Raw genomic sequence first — 22,535 nt, forward strand, 5'->3', positions numbered from 1 at the left:
CAGGGGCTCATGGGAATTGTAGTCCATGGAACTCTGGAGGGCCGCAGTTTGACTACCCCTGTGCTAGAGGATCAGGCGCTTGTTCCTCCGGACTAGACAGTTGTAAGACTTGCCGGCCAGGGACACGTATGATGAAGAAGAAGAGCTTACAGTCGCCTTTCCTCTCCCCACTACAGACACCGCAAGAGCAGCTGACCATCACAGTCCCTTTCTCTCCCTACAATGGAGACCCTGAAAGAGTTCTGAAAGAACTGTGATTGGCCCAAGGTCACCCCATTGGCTGCCTGTGGAGGAGGAGGAGCTGGGGAATCAAACATGGTTCTCTGGAGTAGAGGCAGCCGGTCATAACCCAGGTGCCTCCCAAGAGTGTTTGCGAACTCTAGGGGCTTCCGAATATTGTAGCCCCATTTCACTGACTGCCTCCAGGGTCATCTGGTCCAATGCAGGGAATTCACAACTACCTGCCCTCCCACAGTGACCCCCGTTCCATGGCCAGGTGATGCCCCCCTGCCCCCAAATCTTCCTCCGAGTGCCTTCACCCACTGGAAACTCCCTGGATGGAGACAGCCTCTTGGATCAGGGCCTTCTCTGTCATCGTACCCCCTTCCTGTGAAGATAACTCCCAGAAGGACCTGGAATGACCCGTTTTCTGCCTGAGCTCTGCAAAGAAGCTCCCATTTTGCAAAACGTTTTCCGAGCCCCGCCTAGATGGTTAATTTATTCTGTGCTGCCGTCGGTCGCTGTTCCCTCCATCTGGATCGCTTTTCAAACTTATTGATGTTGGGGGGTTTTTTCCTCCAATTTTAATTATCGCGAGCTGCTTTGGGGGACTGCTTTTGCGACGAAGGAGGGGCGGGGAGGAAGGAAAGAAACGAAACTAATGGGATTTTGTGTTTATTTGGACACTTTGGAGCCTGCGTTTCGCACACCGGCTCGGAGAGTAAATAATCAATTGTCATGTAAATCAGATCACAAATAGCAGCTAGTATTTGTAGAGCTATCAGCGGTTATCAGACTTTGGCTGCATGAGGAGGAGTCGGGCGTCCCTGGGAAATGATGTGAGGGAAAGTTCTGAAGGGCCTGCAAAACAGCCCTTCCCCTCCAGGGACTGGGTTGAGATCTGGGCTGCACCTCAACTATCCAGTTGGGCCCCCTGCCTGCCCCTACTTTGGGGGCTGCCTTTGGATGAGCACCACCACCAACCCCCTCTCGAACTGGGCTCTTATAAAATATATCTCAGTCTGTTTGCCTGGCTTGCTGGACTGTTTTTGTCTAAGGCAGGGGTAGTCAAACTGCGGCCCTCCAGATGTCCATGGACTACAATTCCCAGGAGCCCCTGCCAGCTTTCGCTGGCAAGGGCTCCTGGGAATTGTAGTCCATGGACATCTGGAGGGCCGCAGTTTGACTACCCCTGGTCAAAGGCGTAGTGAATTAATAGGATCCAAGCATTCAGCTTTAATTGAATTTTAGTATTTTTTACCTATTGTGGTTTTATTTTGTATTCTTTTACCGTTGTACACAGCCCCGGGGTCACTGAGTGCAGAAATCTCAGTGTAAATAGATAGATAGATAGATAGATAGATAGATAGATAGATAGATAGATAGATAGATAGATAGATAGATAGATAGATAGATAGATAGATAGATAGATAGATAGAGAAATAAAAATAAAGTTGACGGAAGCAGGAAATCCCAAGAGGATGTCTTCTCGGTTGTGGCCCCAAAGTGATGGAACTCTCCCCTGGGAAATGTGTCTGCCTCCCTTTGTCATGGTCTTCCACCAAAGGGTGAAGATGTTTTGTTTTGTTTTATCATCCCCGCAGGAATATTGATTGGCCCACCTCCCTGGTTCAGGCATTGTATAGGTGTTTGCATTGAGTTAATTATTTCAATCATGTTCCTCATTGTCCCAGTGTTTTTACTAGGTCCCTTGTAGCTGCTAGCAGAGGACGGGAATTGCATGTTCTGGGAACAGGGAGGAGCACCAGAAATTAACATGATGTGCTGATGTCACCTGGAAGCCACATCGGCACATCGGTGATGTCAGAAGCAATGCCCTAGCTTTTGAGCAGAAACTCTATGGTTGAATTAGATTCTGACCATAGAGTTTGGCCCAAAAACTAGAACGTCGCCCCCACTGATTTGACTGATATACGTGTATGTTTCCGGATGATATCAGCATTCCGTATTTACTTCCTGCTTCTCTCTCTTTGCATGGTGAACTGCCAGAGGGGGAGGCAATTCACCTGCCTGCGTGTGTCCACCCCCCTCCAAAGTGGCCTAAAAGCAGGAAGGAGGGCGGGGACTGTGGGCCGAGTTTGAAGATGCGGAGAGAGCAGAACTGGTGGGACAAAAACTTGCACCCCACATCTATGATCTTTCTGACTACGGACTACCAGAGACATCCTCGGGGTCCAAGTATTGGGAACCCAAAGGGTTCTGCTTGCAGTTACTGAGGAGAGGGGAGAGAACTTTACAGCAGCCCTCCTTGGGGAAGGACAAGCGTTCTTGTCACGCTGGATTCCCTCGGGCTGAGATCTTTGGAAATCAGGGGGAGTGTCCACACCCCAATAAGTGCCTGGACTTATTATATGCCGAGAGATATAATTGCAGCCCTACGAAAGCAGAACACACGTTTAAAATACAAAAAGAAAAGAACCCCCCCCCCCAACCTTAGAAACATTTTTCATTAGCGTCGTAGAGCTAGAATGAATGTGCTTCATTCGGAGAGAAGGAATATGATTATGATTATCAGCAGCATTCCCTCCCCATATGTCAAGGTTCCCCCGAAGTAGGTCATTTGATTCCCGAGCGGTGGGCCGCACGGAACATAGCAGGGGAGCGATTGTACGGGAGGTTTGGGCAGGTCAGGAGAAATTGCATTTCCCTTATCTGCTGTGAAAATAGTCACGCGGGGAATTGTGCGCACTCACGTAGCTTTGGTTAACTACTGAGAGTTAACAGTGTTGAATATGCCCAGGTCTGTCTTCGGGCGGCGTGATAAAATTAGGACGTGCAGCCCGGAGATGGTGCTCCAAAAGCACGTCCCCCTTGTGGCGCTTTTAGCATTGTTCTAAATCAGCCTTTTCCAACCCTTTGGCTGCGGAGGGACCCCTGAGATATTTTTTCAGGCTCTGAGGAGCCCCGGAACCGGCCCAGAAGTGTGACCGAGTCTATTAAACCAGGATTTAGAGGAAGGTTGGGGAGCGCCTAGGGAGCTCTGGAAGAGCCTCGGGGCTCCAGGGAGCCCTATTTGGGTACCCCCAATTTAATTGGACTGGCAAGTTAACCGAAACATTCACTGGACTGTCTGGATTCATGTTTCATAAAAAGCGCATTGCGGAACCAGGTAGAGGTGCATTGAGTCCAGCACCTGGTGGTCATGCCTCCGTGTGTGTGCCGAGTTACGCACCGGTACGGCGCTGGCTGCATCAGCCTGGAACGGGCGATTTGGACACCACCATGCACAACTCTAGAGTAGGAGGTGAAGGTGATAGCCATCCATCCCTTGTTCCCTGTCTCCATCATTTGATGTTGCTTCCTATGTGGAGATATTAGTCACTACTGCAAGTAGCAGATATTGTTTCAGGAGGGTCGCCATGTGGGTCAGTAGAAATGCTTAGGGGCAGAAAATTAGCATTCGTAGTGAGATAAAAGCTGTGTCCGTGTTTAGCCCTGCTGGGGATGCGTTGCTCTGATTTTGTGAATGAGCCGAAGTCCCGTTGTAATCTCCTCTTGAAGCTTCTCTGTTTGAGGACTGTCAGGTCAGCAACAGAACATCCTGGACGATTATAAGGTTCCCCCGCTGTTTTCCGAGTGTTCTGACTTTTGTCGTCAAATGTATAGCCCGAATGCCTACAGCCACCCACGATTTTGCTTAACTGTTTTTTAAAAGCTATCTGAATACGGGGCCTCTGCCAGTCTTAATTGTAAGCTGCCTGCCTCAACCTGTTAATGCCAGTACAGCTCCCTTGGAACGAAACAATTGCACTTAATCGCTCTGAATGTGATTTCTCAGGATGACACGTACCGCTTGACTTCATTTCAGGTGCTGAACCTGTTTCTCGCCTTGCTGTTGAGCTCGTTCAGCGCCGATAACCTTTCCGCGCCGGACGAGGATGGGGAGATGAACAACCTGCAGCTGGCCTTTGCCCGCATCAACCGAGGGCTCCAGTACGCCAAGCGGGCCATGTGGGATTTCTGCTGCCGCGTCCTCAGGCAACCCAAGGCCACCGCGGAAAAAAAAGCCATGATGAAACTCGTCGCTCAGAACCCGACTGTCCTTCACAACTGTGTCAGCAACCACACCGCCACCGAGTCGGGCAAAGGAGAGGAGACCCAGAAGGAGAACCCCACCAAAGGCGAGGCGGAGAGGAAGGAGGAGAACCAGCAAGGTGCTAAAGACCACAACGACGACTTTATGACCAACCCGGACTTGTCCATCTGCGTCCCCATCGCCGTCGGGGAATCTGATATCGAAGACGATGAGCAGAGCACGTTCACGGAAACGGACCAGGTAAGCGCTTGCTTCAGCACTGTGTTTTTGCAGTGGTGGTTGATGCGTTGGCAAAGGGGCAGCAAGTCCATAGTCCTCTGGCGCTCTGCTAGTAGGGGTGACCGTGCATATGCAGACTGCCGTGTTTTGCAGTGGGGGTCCCCTCCAGTCTAGCGAGTCATGGGGCTGCATCAGCAGAACGCAGGAAAGAGAGCGGGAGGGTGAAGGTTGGAGAGCAGCAGAGTGGTCTTGACGGTCTGCAGTTCTATCGTTCAATCTATGGTTCAATCGTAAACCATCGGCTTTGGATGACGAAGATCCCCGGTTCAATCCCTGGCATCTCCAGATTTATAGAAGGATAAGACTTCTCAAAGGGAAAAACAATTGCAATTAAACAATTAAACAAGCACCTTTAAGACCAACCAAGTTTCACCCAAGTTTTGAGCTTTGGTGCTCATGTACACTTTGTCGGAAAAGGATATCACAGAATCACAGAGCGGATAATAGTCTAATAGTAGGAGATGGATGGGCAGGGGGCCTGTCAGCAAACAGCATGATCTCTGTTCCAGGGAAACCTGGAAATGATATTACAGATCTCTAGGAATTGTCTGAAACTTTATAGAAGAACCATAGAGTTTGGGCCAATTCCTAGAGAGGTGTGATGTCACTTCCAGGTTTTCCCGGGAGTGACATCAAACCATTGCCCAGTGGCCCTTTTTAATTTGTTTTTTTCTTCTGCCACCATTAAAAGCCAGCTGAAGGCAGGGAATGCTCTGCTTCCACTGGGGGCCCAACTGCTCAGGCTTTGCCTTTCAGAAATATCTCCTAATATTCCCCTGAAATCTTCCCTCCTGCAACTTAAATCCTCATTCCAGGCTTGTCCTCTGGAGATGCAGAGGACGAGGCCTTGCTCTCTTCCGTGCGGTAGCAGTTCACATATTCAGGAAGTGTCACCATGCCTGAGAAATGTGCGTGGTGTGCATAGACCTGTCTAACGTGTCGTTATAGCTACGGTTGCTCCAAAGGTCTTTGTGAAGCAGAAGTGAACCTTTATTTACACCTCAGTTTGCTCGGCGGAGATGTTCTCTCCTGTGAATTGGATTTCTCTGTCTTGTGGCCGCTTCGCGTTCGAGCATCATGCCTGTGAAACGCCAGCGACGCCTGAGGACGGAGAAGCGTCTTCGTCCGAACTACCCGGCGTGAGACTTTTCCAAGGGCCTCTGAGATTGAAATGTTATTTGAAGGTGATGTGTGAGGCGAAGTCACGGCAGCTTCGAGGAGCATGTTTTGCCAGTAGACAGGGCATCAAGTGAGCTGCTAATCCTGTCTCTGTTTTGACATCTTCATGTTCATTCAGTGTCTTGGGAGAAGCCCCTGGGAGGCTACCCTGTGTGTTGAAATGGGCTTCCCTCCACCCCCCACCCCACCCCGCCCCACGACCTTCCCGACTCTCAAGCTGAGGAACAATAATTGCACGTGTGTAACTGGCAGGTTTGTGAGAGAGGGGCGGAGAGAAGCATGCAAAAGGGACCAGGGGGGAGGCCGGGGGGGGGGTGCTCTTGTAGCCAGTAATTTCTCAAACCCTACATGGAACCTGGACTTTTAACAGGAGCCAGAGGTTGAGTTGAGCAGTGGCTGAAGAGCCAGCAATATTTTTTGCCTTTTGGTTATTGGAGTCAAGACCTTCTTCCTCATCAATTTGCATAGAGACTGGAGCTTTGCTGAATCAATGGTCTGATTTAGCACAAGGCAGCTCCATGTGTCATTATAAATTTTCCCCTCGATGATAAGTGATTGAAAACTAGCTTCCCCGCCCAGATGGTTCTCCTGGGTGTCTCTGAGGAGTTCCCACGGACCGCCATCTTGCTGGAATACGCAAAATCTGCAATGTGCAGGATCGAGCAGAATATAAAGAGTGTCCTGCAGGGGGCATCGGAAGAGATGTGTATTTAGCATAGTTAATGATTTCCATATTACCTCCTCTAATGTCCTGATTGGCTCAGCTGGAGTCTTCCTGTTCCTTGCAGCCCTCTTCCTCCCTGCTTGCCTCCAAAACCGACAAGAGAGAACGGTTGCAGACGACAGGAGGAACAGTTAATCAGGGCTCTCTCCTCTCCTCTTCCTACACAAACTTGTTTCTCTGAACAAATAAAATTATTTGATTCGTCAAGCAGCCTGGCGCTTTGCTCCTTTGCCTATGCAAACTCTGCCAACAAATCTGAACCCCGCTGGTCGGTCTGTTCTGTATGGATTACTGTTAATTATGCGGCGCTGGCCTTGGTTTCTTCCATCTGGCATCGGAGGGGATTTAAGGGGCTGTGGATCAAACCCTTGACAAGTTCCAGTTGGAGGCTTCCCCTCTCTGGGGGCTTCATGAGGAATATTCCAACAGCCAGGCGGTTTGGAGGAAAGAAATCCAGCCACATGGCTGTGCATCGCTCAGAGCCCAGGCTGGCAAAACTAGGCAGGAGGAGATGAACGTTTCGATATTAGCCCAGTGGAGATTTTCCTCTCCCCGCCCCAAATCTTACTCTGCCACCAGTGAGCAAATGATGTGGCGGCCATAAGGTTAATGGTAGTTCATTCATTCAGGTATTTATTTGATTTCTGTGCCGCCGCCATTCTGGATAAATGGTGTATCTGTAAAATCGGGTTTCACCCCGTAGGTTGCGAATTTGATGTTTCTCCTGGAATGTAACAAAGTGATGAGATGTCCTTGAAAGGAGGTCACATAGAGCAGGGGTAGTCAAACTGCGGCCCTCCAGATGTCCATGGACTACAATTCCCAGGAGCCCCTGCCAGCGTTTGCTGGCAGGGGCTCCTGGGAATTGTAGTCCATGGACATCTGGAGGGCCGCAGTTTGACTACCCCTGACATAGAGGATGGAGCAGAGTTGTTTTCCATTGCCCCAGGCGGTCGGACCAGAACCAATGGGCTGAAATCAGTTCAAAAGAATTTTCAGCTAAACATCCGGAAGAAGTTCCTGACGGTCAGAGCAGTTCCTCAGCGGAACGGGCTTCTTCAGGAGGTGGTGGTTTTCTCCTTCTTTGAAAGTTTTCATGCAGAGGCTAGATGGCCATCTGACAAAAATGCTGATTCTGTGAATTTTGGGAGATCGTGAGTAAGTGGGCAGGAAGGGATGTGTCACTGCCTGGCTCTTTTGGCCCTTTCTTGCATGCCCAGGGAAATACCAATTGCCACTTTGGGATCAGAAAGTAAACTTCTTCCAGACTGGGCAGGGATTCTGCTTTTTTTTGGGGGGGGGATCATCTGGGCATGGAATTGCTGTCCCTGTGGGTGGGCAGGGAGTTGTGAGTTTCCTGCACTCTGCAGGGGGTTGGACTAGATGACCTTGGAGATCCCTTCCAGCTCTATGATTCTAAGAAGACAGGGGGATGTATTTCAAGAAAGAAAGCTTCCTGCAACCTACCTGCAACACACACACAGCAGCAATCATTGGGAAGCGGAAGGGGGGGGCTAGAAAACACCACGAAAACGTCATTTCATTCAGAGTCAAAGCAGGAGACACAGCTTTTATTTTGATTTTTGCTCTTCGGTTGCCGTCGCATTAGCATGCAGGAAACCTGATCCTGATTGCTTGCATCATTTAGTCAGCAAGAAGAAAAACCCTCTTTTTGAAAGAAAAGGGGGAAAAAGTAAAGCAGCTGCTGGGAGAAGCCTCAGAGGGCAGCACGACGAAGCAAAATGACAGAAATGTTGCCAGTGGTACCTTGTGTGGTGTCTCTTGCCTCAGCCGGCAGGGGAAGATTCCCTACTATGGAGTCAATAAAATCAGAGTCCAGTAGCACCTTTAAGAACGAAGATTTGTTGGCCTTAAAGACCAAAGATTTGTTGGTCTCAAAGTTGCTACTGGACTCTGATTTTATTGTGCTACTTCAGACCAACATGGCTACCCATTTGAATCTACCATGGAGTCAGTGAGAGAGATGGGAATACTGACCCCTCACCTTTCTGATCCATGGGTCAAGGAAGACGGAGGCCCTAGAATCATTCAACTCTTTATTGTGATTCAGTTCATGTCACGAGCAGTTCTGGAAAACTCCGGAACAAACCTGCAATGTGTAAATGTGAGAACAACAGAATTCCTGCAATGGCAGGTGATTGGTTACAGATTGCTTTAAACCATTTGGATCCTTGGTGGATCTAACCGCATGCTGTCCAATCGGGAAGTGGTGCATACCTTTGAATCCACTGGCTCCCCATGGGGAGACCAGTCAGCCACGAGCCAATCAGTGGCACAGAATTATGATTCTGACTCAGACCTCAGGCCCAGTTCTCTGCAGATCCACGTACACAATAATAGCGCAGCTAGGCTTTGCTATTAACTAACTCACGCTATTTATATCCCACTTTTCTCACTGAGACTCAAGGCGGGTTGCCCAGTGCAAGTCCGCGCAATCGATTGGCTGCATCCACTAATAAGCAATGTAATAGCTATAATGTGCAGCTTAGTTCAGAGAGCATCTCGTCTGCATGCTTCTTCCAAAGGAAAGGGCGGGTCAAAGAGGGACCTGCTTCCTCCCTGGGACACCGAATTCATGGGCTTCCGGGGACCTCTGGGTGGCCTTATGCTGCCAAGTGCCAAGACCACGTTTGATCCGAGGTGCTCGGAAAGGGTGCTTGACTTTATCATTGGCTACTTGTCCCTTTCAGTTGTACAGAAGTGGCAGGAACGGATGCAGTGTGCATCTCTCAGGCTTGGAGAAGGGATCGGATGAGGGTGCGTTTGTGTGTGTGTGTGTGTGTGTGTGTGAGAGAGAGAGAGAGAGAGCATCACATAAGCATTCTGGGAGGATGTTCCAGGTAGAAAGGGAAGCGAGAGAGAATTCTTAATTAATGCAAGGTGCATATATTTAGTGCACGCAAGCCGCCGCTCTGAATACTAAATTGGGAGTGTGGAACAACCACAGAAAAACAAGGATTTCCATCCAGGTTCCCCTCCCCCCCCCATTCTGTACCACCCAATTCCGTGGTTGTTCTCAAGCCCAGGAACAGAGAGGGCACAAACAAACCTTCCCTGGGCGGCTGAAAGACAGCACAACTTACCCCTTTCGATGACCTCTGCTTGTTTCATAGCTTGCTCTTTTTGAAGAGCTCTGTTGGTTTATCGTTTTAAAAGATGGATAAGAACTGCAATCCAAAATTGAGCATACATAGGGGGGAGCGAAAGAAGAGCTGAGGTTTTTTTATATCCTGCTTTTCACTGCTCAGAGGAGTCTAAAAGTGGCTTACAATCGCCTATCCGTTCTCTCCCTACAACAGACTCCCTGTGAGGTAGATGGGGCTGAGAGAGCTCTATAAGAGCTGTGACTGTAATAGCAGATCTGCAGCCATTCCCTGGAGGTAGGCCAGCCTAGTTACTACACATAATGCTTCACTGTTCCCTTTGGAAGCTTTACCAGTCGTTTCTTTCCTAGAAAATCTGCATTCACTGCAACGGACCCTTTGCCAAGGGCTTAGGAGGTGGTCTCACTTTGTTCCTTTAGTTGAATGAGTCATTGCTAGCTGGAGACTATCTGTATAATTTGCAGGGCAACCACTTCATGGTCACCAACCTTCTCCTAAACTGGGTTTTTTCAACCAGGGTTTCCTGAAAACTCTTTGTTGGCTGACTAACTCCTCAAATGCTCACATAGATTGATGCTTACATACATGCCCACGTTCCCTGCAATGCTCATTTCTCCCCTGCGGTGGTCTTTGTCGGAGTTTCCCTGCCTCTCTCGATCAGCAGGACAGATCTCTCCCTCGCTCCCTGTGGTCGGTCTGGGGGGCTCCGTTAGCGGCTCTGCTTCTGGCTGCGCTGCTGGCATCGGGAAGAGGAAGAGCCGTCCCACGTCACCGTCAGAGGAAGCAAAGCTGACCGGCGTCGATCTCCGGAACGGAGCGATAATTAGAACCGGAGGGTCGCATCACAAGAATTGGATTTCTCTTTTGGATGCACAGCAGTTTGACGCCGGAGAAGATGAAGGGTGAAGGCAACAAACACAAGCTCATCTTCCGCGTGCAAAACGGTTGCAAGGGAAGATTCTGCCCACCTTTAGAAATGATGCCGTTGGGAGGATGGTTCCGTTGTTGCCAAGAGATGCCCGCCGTTTTGTCCCTATCCTTCTGGGATGTACAAGCTATGACATCACCAGGCCCCGTCCCATGACATCATCAGACGTTGCTCTGTTAGATACATGTTATACTTTGCCTCTTCAATTTGCCTTGGGGTTGTGCTGGGAAAGGAGAGGGCATTTAACCCTTTAGCGCTCACTCAGTTCCTCCGTTTGAAACCTGGCTTCTTGATGGGTTGCTTGCGTTTTAAAGGAACAGATGTGTTTCTGCCTCTTGACCTCTGGTCTGAGAGTTGCCATCCTTCTGTGGCACTGTTTTATTGCCACCCACCTGCCCCGTCACACCTGAATTACACCCTGTATTTAAAAACAAAACAAAACACCAATACTCTCATAGCACCGTTGCAAATAGCAGTGGGCCACAGAACCTGGAGGCAGGGGATTCCTGGCCTCCTCGGGGGGCTTGGCAGAGAAAGGTCAGAATAATTTGTAGAGTAAGGATGAGCGTCTTGTGGCGCAGAGTGGTAAGGCAGCAGACATGCAGTCTGAAGCTCTGCCCATGAGGCTGGGAGTTCGATCCCAGCAGCTGGTTCAAGGTTGACTCAGCCTTCCATCCTTCCGAGGTCGGTAAAATGAGTACCCAGCTTGCTGCTGGGGGGTAAACGGTCATGACTGGGGAAGGCACTGGCAAACCACCCCGTATTGAGTCTGCCATGAAAACACTAGAGGGCGTCACCCCAAGGGTCAGACATGACTCGGTGCTTGCACAGGGGATACCTTCACCTTTTCCTTTACCTTTAAGGATTCTGCTGAACCTGGCCTTCTCAGTGCAGGGATGGCACTGCCTTGCTTTCCCCTCCTGGTAGATTTTGCTTCCACTTATGCGTGAAGGAGGTGGAGGCAGCGGTCGGGTCAGTGTTTCTTAATGAATACGACTGTCTGACATCCATCACTGGGAAAGCCCCCATTCTGCCCCGGGTCTCTTTCCCAGGGGCTGTCCTGTAATGAAGTAGATTTGTCTCCGGAGTCGTGGCCGATATAAATCAGAGCCGGCGAAAGGAATTCAGCGGCGTGCCACCGAAAACCCAGAGTGAAAAAGCAATTCCCTCTCCTCGCGCCGAAATACATCTTTTAACAAGGCCGGTTGCCGATGTGATTAACCTATCGTGCTTGGGAGGCCGGGAATGTCGACACGTCCGTTTCAGCATGTCCCAGACGCATGGTTAACATAACGGATCGCATGCCGGGGCCCACTTGAGAGCCGAGCCCTGAGCAAAGCACGGGGTCTCCCTGGGTTCAGTTGTGAACGGCGCATAGCAAGGGTCACTTGACGGAGCTGATAAATAGCAATGCCCCCCCCACCAGCACCCACCCACCACAGGAACGTAGCTCTAGGAGTGATGGGTTGGGAGACTGTGGCCTTCAGGCTTTCTGACCAAGTGGGACTCCGTGTGGGTGGCAAACACGGCTGTCAAAAGCGTCACATGCTTCCTAGATAAGGCATGTGGTGCAAAAACAACCCTGGCACACAGTCGTTGCTGTAAAGGGATATCTGGCAGGCCCTGGAATTGGCCAGGCATGATAGGTTGACAACCAGCGTGGTGTAGCACCTAAGAGCTGCAGACCGGGTTTTATTCCCCCACTCTTCCACATGCAGCCAGCAGGGTGACCTTGGGATGACCTTTTAAAGCAGTTCTCTCAGAGCTCTCTCAGCTCTACATAACTCAGCGGGCAGAGGAAGGGAAAGCTGCTTTGAAAACAGCTTTGGGACTCCTTCAGATAGTGGAAAGTGGGGTGTAAAAAACCCACCTCTTCTCTCTACTTCAAGGACGTTACCGAAGGCAAAGAGGCATGAGCTTGTCTGCTTGTTTCCTCCTGGTTCTCCTTGCTTCTGACTCTTAATTTAACTTAATCGCACAGAGCTGGAAGAGACGACAAAGGATCATCCAATCCAGCCCCCCACCTTCTCGGGGACTTCTAAATCACACCCTCCTGACAGGTGCTCATCCCATCGCCTGCTAAAAACTTCCAGTGAAGGAGACGCCACCGCTAGGAAGCTCCAGTGAGGGGGCAAAGGTCTGATGCCCATGAAACCCCCTGGTTGGGCCCAAATCAATTCAGAGATCAAAATGGTCTTAGCCACCGTGGCACGTATACCTCTCTCCTGAAAAATCAATTTAGGCATTGGCCTAAATGTAGTGAGCTCCTGTAGCAACCCAAGACGCATTCTCAATGAAATGCTAATACTATCTAAATGCTTTTCTAAGGGAGGCGGGGATTCTCTAAATGGTATCAGTCATGCTAGCTGGGCCTATTTTCTTTGAGGCCTCCATTCTGTTGCTTTGCATAATGTCTCCTGGTTTTGCTACTCTGGGAAATCGCTCGGAAGGAATTGCAGCGTCTCCTACGTCCGCTAAAAGAGACCTCGGCTCCCGTCTGTCATGTAGCCCCACACTGCGTAATGTAGCTCTTTGGGAAAGTTTGCCCGTCTTCACGGCCGCGGTGGCTTCATGGGCACTTACAAGAATTTCCAAGCCGCTTGAGAGAAGGAGCCCATTAGCTGACAAATGGACATTTTCCATCGGCTCCGTTCCCGTTGAGTTCCATTAAGTTTTAAAACTTGGTTGATTATACTGGCTGCTTTATGTGCTTCCGACTGAATCGTGATTCTCATCCATAATTAGACCTCTGAAGAAGACCCCGATGAGGTCTGAAGTTGACTGTTGTGTGGTTCGTATTCTGTTTTTCTAAGAGTAGCCTACGGGCTTTGTGTATGTTGTGCACAGTAAATGTTTATATGATTTTTTTATTCATATTATATAGAAAACCAGCCATTAGGGTCCTAATGGTTTTCCAGTTAGGTTTGGTTTTGTTCTTGTCCTCTCCCGTTTTTCTCTCCTTTGCAGTTTTCTTAGGAAGAGTGAATCAAAGTCCCAGGAGCCATTGGCCTCTACTCCTGTTTGCCTGTCTCCGTCCCTTTTTCCTCTCCTGGCTCCCAGCGCATGCACACACGCACACACACACACATGCTATGGTCTGTTCCAGGCAGTGTCTTTCACAATACCATCTCCTATTTTGTGTGTTATAATTCTTGCAAGTAGTTTTGGCCACCTTTTGGCCACTAGGTGTAAATATATAGATTTTGCTTTGTTCTACCTGTCCTTTGAAGATAAAAGCCCGTCTGCTGTGGGAATAGTTTATGGCAAGAAGAAAGTGTGTTGAGGGGGGAAGAGGATTGTCTATATGTATCCTAAGATTGGCCAAGCCAGTTCATTCTTAGCAATAATATCTTTCATGTTACTCCTGATGTGCCCTCTTGGACACAGTAACCAACTCTGAACTCTTCTCTTTGAAGGATGACTCTCTTGTCCCCTTCGGGAGAGTAGCCCTGCATCATGACCCCATCGCCCTGTTGTTGGCTCTTCATAGGAACCGATTAGCCACTGCATGAGACAGGATGCTGGGCTAGTCGGATCGCTGGTCTGATCCAGCAGGGCTCTTCTCATCCTCTTACGTTAAAGCCTCCCTTTTCCCCAACTGCTGGCGATATTTGTCCACCCACCCTTCCGACTTCGGAGAGCTCAGCAGGCATTTCGTCCATGCATCTGTCAGAACCTCCGCACAGCCTGTCAGGCCTAGAACATGACTCCTTGCAAATGAAATTTTGCAAACTTGCAAATGGAAGCATCTCGGGAAGCTGGACTGTAAGGGTTTTGGCAGTTTGGCAGAACCGCGGCACACACACACACACACACACACACACACACACACTCAATAATACGACTGTTCATTCTCAGTTGGACCGCACAGCTGCTCCGTGTACTTGACACGGGTGGGCCCTTCTGTGAAACAGCAAACGTTAGCAACAATGGTCACTCCCCCCCCTCCCCTAATGCTGGCCTGAAGAGTATCAGATAGCGCTCTTTCACAAAGAGCCCCGAAATTGAGTCTGAAAGAAACCCTCAGGGTTTGAAGAGAGCAGAATCCATTATGCTATTGAGCACAGCCTTGGAGGAGTTCAGATGGCGAGATAACATTTCTTAGGATGCTGAAAGGCATGCGGTTTAACTAAGAAGGGTTTCCCATCTGCGGGCGTATCTATTATCTCGGGCCGCGCCCGGCTTTCTGGAGAGGTGACAGCTTGGCCTCTGTAATGAATTAGTGTGCCGGAGAGGATGTGAGTATCCCATGTGTAAGCAGGGAGCCCTGGCACGGGAGTGAACCGGAAACGGCACAAGGGAAGGCCACAGCTGAACCTGAAGTGCCCAGATTGACACACGAAAGAGCTTCCGCTGCGGGCACTTTTACAGTGATGCCTGCTTCCTCGCAGTTGTGTCATAGGGTAGCCAGATCCTCCTCGAGGAAGGCCTTTTAATGGCAGGCTAGGGGAGAGCTGAAGAGAAACAACCATGCTCATTCCAAAGTGCTTGTGGGAAAGCACTGGAGGTGAAAGGGGAGCTGGGTAGATGGGGACCCCTGCCCAACTTTTCATCCAGTGGAGGCCCTCCTGGAGGTCATCCCAAGAAAAAGGAAACCTTGGAGCAGGGGTAGTCAAACTGCGGCCCTCCAGATGTCCATGGACTTCAATTCCCATGAGCCCCTGCCAGCGTTCGCTGGCAGGGGCTCATGGGAATTGTAGTCCATGGACATCTGGAGGGCCGCAGTTTGACTACCCCTGCGGAGCGTGCATTTGCACTAAGCTTCGCACAGGATTCCTGGAACTGGACGCATGGGAATTTCTGAATGCACAGTTAGAGCTTTTCCTCAGTAGAACGGGCCTCCTCGGGAGTGGGTGGCTTTTAAGCAGAGGCTAGATAGCCATCTGAGAGAAATGCTGATTCTCTGATCTCAGGCAGATTGTGAGTTGGTTTGCAGAAGGGATTGTGTCCGTGCTTGGCTCTTGGGGCCCTTTCTTGCGTGCCCAGGGAAATGCCAACCGCCACTTTGGGGATCAGGAGGTGAATTTCTTCCAGGCCAGACGGGCCATGGATTCTGGTTTCTTGGGGCTCGGGCATCACCTGGGCATGGAATTGGGGTCACTGTGGGTGGGCAGGTAGTTGTGAGTTTCCTGCATTCTGCAGGGGGTTGGACTGGATGACCCTGGAGGTTCCTTTCAATTCTATGATTCGATATAATGAAAAATCGAGTAATCACGAGACACAGGTCGCACATGTGGTCACTTTTAACTCGTGAACAGGGCTTGCGTGATCCCTGATCATCCCTATAGCTGCTCTGAAAACAACAGCGTTGCTGGCAGGGGCTCATGGGAATTGTAGTCCATGGACATCTGGAGGACCACAGGTTGACTACCCCTGGGATAGAATATGGCTCGTAGAAATCTGGAACCCATCCAGAGGGGAAGCAACTTTATGCAGCAACTGGAGAGCACAAAGCAAGTCGAAGATCCAGTAAAGCTACTTAGACCCAGGTTGGACAGAAGTTCCCCAAAAGACATCCGATGCTCCTAAAAAGATGTCATTAATTTTGTAAAAACGGTAGTAGAGGAAAACTCAGGCAGCAGTAGCCAAGAGAAATTGTGATACTGAACAGGACTGGGGGGGGGGGGAGATGTATGTTCTTACGGCTTGTGTGTTTGTCAGGAACTGTTTCTGCTCTACCAAAATTGCTAGTTTATGTCTGAAAATCAAAAACTGAAGTGTATTCAGCACAGCTAATTCCTACCACCTACACTCTCATTACACCGAAAGAAACGTTTTTTTTTTTCCTTTCAAAAAAAGTCTTAAAATCTTGTGTGTATGAGACTAAAATGAGCAATCATGGGAAGAAGAGGCGGGATCTACCTAAAGTTAATTTTCGTTTCCGCTCCAAATGCAAATGTTACTTTCAAAAAAACAAAAAACGTACTGTATTGCAGGCATTGTGCTAGAAAATATTTGCCTTTGAGTTGACCACATTTATGTGGAAAGCCTTGGCCTGGACCAGCATTTATCAACTTTTATATTATTGGGAACCCCCTGAAACATTCTTCAGGCTTCAAGAAAGCCCCAAAGTAGTGCAATCATACAAAATATGGTTGGGAAGTGTAGCTGTGTACATGCCCACCTGGGGCCCCTCCCCATCCCACAATCAGCTGGTAAGTCACAGTCCCTTTAAACATGCTCTGCGAGCCAGCGAGTGAACCCTGGTGTTTAAAGGGCTCACAGTCCCTTTAAATGCCTCCTTCAAGCCGAGAGTTCACTCTAAAAGCATTTAAAGGGGCCGAGAGCCCTTTAAGTGCACTTTAACTGTGGCTGTCTGGCGGTCTCAAATAACACTATTAACTCAGCAGTTTCGGATACCTGAGTAAATACCAGCTATCTATATCCAGCTGACAAAAAATCCAGAAAATATTGGGAAGGTATTGGGGTCGGCTTGGATAAACCAAATTCACCCCCCTAATTTTGACAAATGCCCAGGCATCATGCTCTTCTGGGCACTAATTCCCATGTTACCGTTTTCGCTCTGAGCAAATACTGAAATAAATGTTGGGGGTGACGGTTTTTGCACACGTGCTTCTCGACTGGAGCGGACACGTTTTCTGACAGAGACAAAATTCCGACTTTTCGGCTGGCAGAGGGCTCTGTGCAGCCATGCTTCAGAGTTACCCTGAGCAATTACGTAGAGCACATTCTTAAGCACTGGTTACAAGTCCAGGGCATGAACGATTGAATAATTCAATTCATTACGAGCTAAAATATACATTGAATCCCGTGACCTTTGCAGCAAGAAATCAGTAATTTAATTTTGACTTCATTTGCTGTGGATCAAAGAGGCATTTGGAAAGAGTCAGTTGCTAGAAATTTCGATTTTAAAACACTGATACAGTCCAAGGGGCATGGGGGAAACAAGGATTTCACCAAAGAGCTTTCTTTGCCTTCAGGGCTATTTTTGTGACCAAAGGAGGCAGTTTTCCTTTGCAACATTCTCGGTTTCCTATCTGCTGCCTCCTACAGTGGGGTAAGATCAAGGGGGGGGGGAGGCAGGTTTGGGCAGATGTATGTATACACACACACACACACACACACACCTGCAGGTCTCCCACCATTAGCATTTATCTCCAGATGATAGAGATCCATGTCCCCGAAGAAAATGACTCTATGGCAGAAGTGGCCAAACTATGGTTCCCCTGATGTTCATGGACTACAATTCCCACAAGCCCCTGCAGGCACATGCCCTATGGCGGGGGTCATCAACCCCCAGTCTGCGGCCCGGTGATGGGTCGCAAAGGCCACGGTACCGGGCCGCCAGCAGCTGCGCCTGCCTCCCCCCGCCCGCAGCGAGAAGGAAGAGGCAGGCGCAGCCGCCGGCACGCCGGTGACGCAAACATGCATGCACGCAGTTGCCGCGCATGCACATTAGCGCCCCCTGGTGGCGAAAACGTGCATGCATGACAACTGCATGCATGTGTGTTAGCGCCACCTGGTGGCGAAAACACACATGTGCGGCAACTGCGCGTGCTCATTTTCGCAGCACCCGGGCCGTCGGCTCTCCCCTCACCCCGGAGGTGGTCCCTGACCTGAGAAAGGTTGGGGACCGCTACCCTATGGCATTGCACCCTGTTGAAGTCCCTCCCTTTCCCTTCTCCTTGGCTATTTCCCAACCCGGAGCTGGCAAAGCTATGTGCAGCTCAGTCGAACCAAGGTTAAATCTTCAGTTGCCAACATCCAGGTGGTAACTGGAGATCCCCTTAGATTATAACTGATCTCCAGATAACAGAAATTAGTTCTTCTAAAGAAAAAAGCCACTTTGGAAGGTCAGCCGGCATGGTGCAGTGGTTAAGAGCAGCGGCTTCTAATTTGGCAAGCCGGGTTTGATTCCCCGCTCCTCCACATGCAGCCATCTGGGTGCCCTTGGGCTCACCACAGCACTGATAGTACCTCACCTCCCTCACAGGGTATCTGTTGAGGGGAGAGAAAGGGAAAGCAATTGTAAGCTGCTTTGAGATTCCCTTGGGCAAAGAAAAGCGGGATATAAAAGCCAACTCTTGTTCTTTTAAACCTACAAAATCCCATGAGCTACTTCTGTCCTCACAAAGGACAGTCCTGAGGCAGAAGATGCAGGGCTGTTTGCGCGATGTTATTCGCTGCCCACCTTGCTTTGTGGGACTCAAGGTAGATTATGCAGAATGAGTCAGTCCAACGAGCAGACGGTGTGAAACAGGGGCATTCAACCTGTGGTCCTCCAGATGTCCATGGACTACAATTCCCATGAGCCCTTCATTCCCATGAACCCTCATGGGAATTGTAGTCCATGGACATCTGGAGGACCACAGGTTGACTACCCCTGGGATAGAATATGGCCCGTAGAAATCTGGAACCCATCCAGAGGGGAAGCAACTTTATGCAGCAACTGGAGAGCACAAAGCAAGTCGAAGATCCAGTAAAGCTACTTAAACCCAGGTTGGACAGAAGTTCCCCAAAAGACATCCGATGCTCCTAAAAAGATGTCATCAATTTAGTAAAAATGGCAGTAGCAAAATATTCTTGTTTCTTCCCCTCTTGCTGCCCTAAAGCGCCACATCTAATATTGAAAGCTAGTTTCCTTTGCTCATTGGAGTGTACGTCTTGGTGTACAGGAGAAAGTTCTGATTATTGCAGTGAGCATGTGACACAACCCCTCCCGCCCCCCCCCCCCCAAAAAAAAGGGAAATCAAACCCATCTAGGATTATCTCCTAGCAGGACAAGCCACCTCCGACGAAAGAGCAGCTCTACAAGAGCCCAGCTGTTCAGAGCCAGGCCTCGGAGATCTGCGAAGAGTTAAGCGACCTCAACACAGACAAACCATCAAAGGAGGAGCCTCTGGGCTCACCAGATGAGCCGAAGGAGGTAACCCGTCCATGGCTCCTGCTCTCTGCTTGCTTGCCAGTTGCATGCCGTTGGTGGCTTGAGTTCAGTAATGCATGCGGTAGAAATTGTGGCGGGGTTGCATGACGGGGCCAGGAGCAGTCGTGTGAGCATGACCTGCATGTCATCGTGTTTGGAAACCAATCTCTCAGGATTTCTTGACCACCCCAAAAGGGTTTCTCGAATGGGTGGGAATTATATTTTGTATATGTTTTTAAAATTTGTTAAAATCGGGTGATAGGAACACGTCTGGTCATGCTGACCTTCTCCCCCTCCCCAAATGGCCAATGATGGGCCTGGAAGGGGAGAGGAGGGGAGAGACCCCGGGTGGGCATGTCCACAGCTCTGCTTCCCAAGCACATTCTGCCCGGATGTACCACTTCTGTACCAAGCCCGAAGAAGTTTCTGGGGATTTCTCAATGGTAAACAAAGTTGAGAAAGATTCCCCTTAGGAGAAGCTAGCAGCTTCACGGTGGGATCTCCCGGAATTACAATTGATTGTCAGACCACAGAGATCCGTTCCCCTGGAGAAAGTGACTGCAAACCTTCATTTTATTTATTGATTCCATTTTCTATATTGCCCTTCCTTCATGGGGCAGAGGGCAGTTTTCAACATAAATAGTATTTCACTATATAATACTATCATCCCATGGTTATACGAATGGGGAATATTTAGCCATTGGGGGGGAAGCACCATCCACAAAACGGTGCATCCTCCCGCTCTGTCCGGGCAGACCTTAAAATTGATGAGAACTGTGTATATTACTACACCGGGGAGATAAATGTCCACCTCCCATCAATCAGTTGACTGAGGACAATACAACCTTATTCACATTTGAATTTATGACATATGATAGGGTTGTGAGTGTCCTGCAGAGTGCAGGGGGTTGGACTAGATGACCCAGGAGGTCCCTTCCAACTCTATGATTCTATGATTCTATGATAAGATGACAATTGTGCGTGGATGTTCTTGTTAGATATTTGGAATCTTTATATCAGCCTTTCTCAACCGTTTTACCATTGAGAAACCCCCGGAACATTCTTTGGGCTTTGAGAAACCCCCGAAGTGGCACAGAAGATGGTGCAGAACATGGGTGGGAAGCAAAGCTGTGGACACGCCCACCCAGGGCCCCTCCAGGCCCATCATTGGCCATTTTGGGAGGAAGGGTGGGTGGGTCAACATGACCATATATGGTCCTAAAGGTAAAGGTAAAGGTATCCCCTGTGCAAGCACCGGGTCATGTCTGACCCTTGGGGTGACGCCCTCCAGCGTTTTCATGGCAGACTCAATACGGGGTGGTTTGCCAGTGCCTTCCCCAGTCATTACCGTTTACCCCCCAGCAAGCTGGGTACTCATTTTGCCGAGCTGGGAAGGATGGAAGGCTGAGTCAACCTTGAGCCAGCTGCTGGGATTAAACTCCCAGCCTCATGGACAGACAGCTTCAGACTGCATGTCTGCTGCCTTACCACCCTGCACCACAAGAGGCTCTATATATGGTCCTATCACCTGATAAATGTTTAACCAAATTAAAACTATATTAAAAATTAATCCACTCCTGCCCATTCAGAAAACCCTTCCTGCATTATCAAGAAACCCCAGGGTTTCACAAAACCCCAGTGGAGAAAGCCTGCCTTATAGAGAGGCTACAAATGAATAAATCTGGAGGCTTTGCCACCATTGTGGTCACGTTTTCTATTTCTTTCCTGCTCAAAACGATTTAAAAAATAAACAAAGACAAAAGAACTGCTTTGAGAACATGTCATAGTACGGACACCCTCCCCCCGAATCAAGACTACAAGAGAGGAAACAGAAAATGGAGCCTCTTTTGCAGCTGGAACTCTACCGTGGAACCGGGACATTCCTTTGATGGATCGAATGCCATCTTGGCAGGAAGCGGCAGTGACAGCCAACTCCGTATCTGTCCCCACCTCTAAATGAATCTGTCCCGGAAGACAAATGCTGTCTTCGCAGAACACAACACAATTGGATTCTATTTGTGACAGTTCAAGAGGGGATGAGGGAACATGGCACCTCTCCGTGGCAAAGTGGAAAGCGAGGCGGAAGTTCACGCGAGGCGACAGATACCAGCGTGGAAGAGAAATGCTTAGGATGCTATTTTGGATGACAAATCTGTTCCGGGCTGCGAGCAGCACCGATTCTGCTGCTTCTCGGAGGCATCGTAAGGCCGGGAAGGACAAGGCCACGGATCTCTTTGCTGGGGGTCGCACGGATGTGGGGCTGCCCCATGTGAGGCACAGCATTCTCGACACAATTGCCCAGTCTGTTGAGGAAGGGTTCAAGACGGATAATTCATCTTATTGAATTAGGAAGATGAGTCACTCAGGAGTGGCTAATAAGGCGATGTATGTGCATTCGTTGGTTTGCCACAACCTTTATTACGGTCCCTCTTGTTGTTGTTGTTTTTATGGTGGTGGTAGTGGTTAAGTGCGGTGGCCTCTAAACTGGAGAGCCAGGTTTGATTCCCTGCTACTCCACATGCAGCCAGCTGGGTGACCTTGGGCTGTCCTGATAGTGCTGTTCTGATTGAGCAGTCCTGTCAGAGCTCGCTCAGCCCCACCTCCCTCACTGGGTGTCTGTTGTGGGGAGAGGGAGAGAAGACAACTGTAAGTCACTTGGAGACTCCTTCGGGTAGAGAAAAGCGGCATATGATCAACTCTTCTTCTTCTTCTTCTTCAGAAATCTCAGGGCTCTCTCAGCCCCACCTCCCTCACAGGGTGTCTGTGGTGGGGAGAGGAAGGGAAGGCGATTATAAGCCACTTTGAGACTCCATCAGGTAGAGAAAAGCAGGGTATAAAAAACAACTCTTCTTCTTCTAAGAGGAAATAGGCAATTTTTTTCTGTCACGGGAAAGAGAGCTGTCTGAGTTTGCTGGTGGATTCTGAAAGGATGATTATTTAAATATTTGGGACTGGACACTTTGGAGATGGAAGGGGGGGTCAGAGCAGCCTCCTCTGGGTCACTCTTTAGTGCCCCCCCAAAAAAAAACAATCAAAGCACATTGTGTTTACTTACTCTTTGTTCACTCAGATCTTCTGCATATGAGGATGGACGTTTCTTGTTCTCCTGTGGCTAAAGGCCTCCAGAACCTTCACTGGCT

General features: G+C 49.4%; 1 protein-coding gene across 17 annotated transcripts in view; it reads left to right on the top strand.

Moving 5' to 3' along the window:
* The window catches only part of LOC143820810 (sodium channel protein type 5 subunit alpha-like), a 245,193-nt gene that overhangs the window by 160,647 nt on the left and 62,011 nt on the right, over window positions 1-22,535 (top strand). For 13 of the 17 annotated variants that reach the window (XM_077304089.1, XM_077304071.1, XM_077304078.1 and 10 more), the window contains 2 exons: window positions 4,049-4,516; window positions 19,249-19,398. In XM_077304089.1, coding sequence (XP_077160204.1) covers window positions 4,049-4,516; window positions 19,249-19,398 — 618 coding nt within the window. The remainder of the gene's footprint in view (window positions 1-4,048; window positions 4,517-19,248; window positions 19,399-22,535) is intronic. The other 4 variants (XM_077304079.1, XM_077304083.1, XM_077304085.1 and 1 more) reach the window with 2 other exon arrangements.

Source organism: Paroedura picta, chromosome 11 (assembly GCF_049243985.1).
Source record: "Paroedura picta isolate Pp20150507F chromosome 11, Ppicta_v3.0, whole genome shotgun sequence".
NCBI classification, from domain to species: Eukaryota; Metazoa; Chordata; class Lepidosauria; order Squamata; family Gekkonidae; genus Paroedura; species Paroedura picta.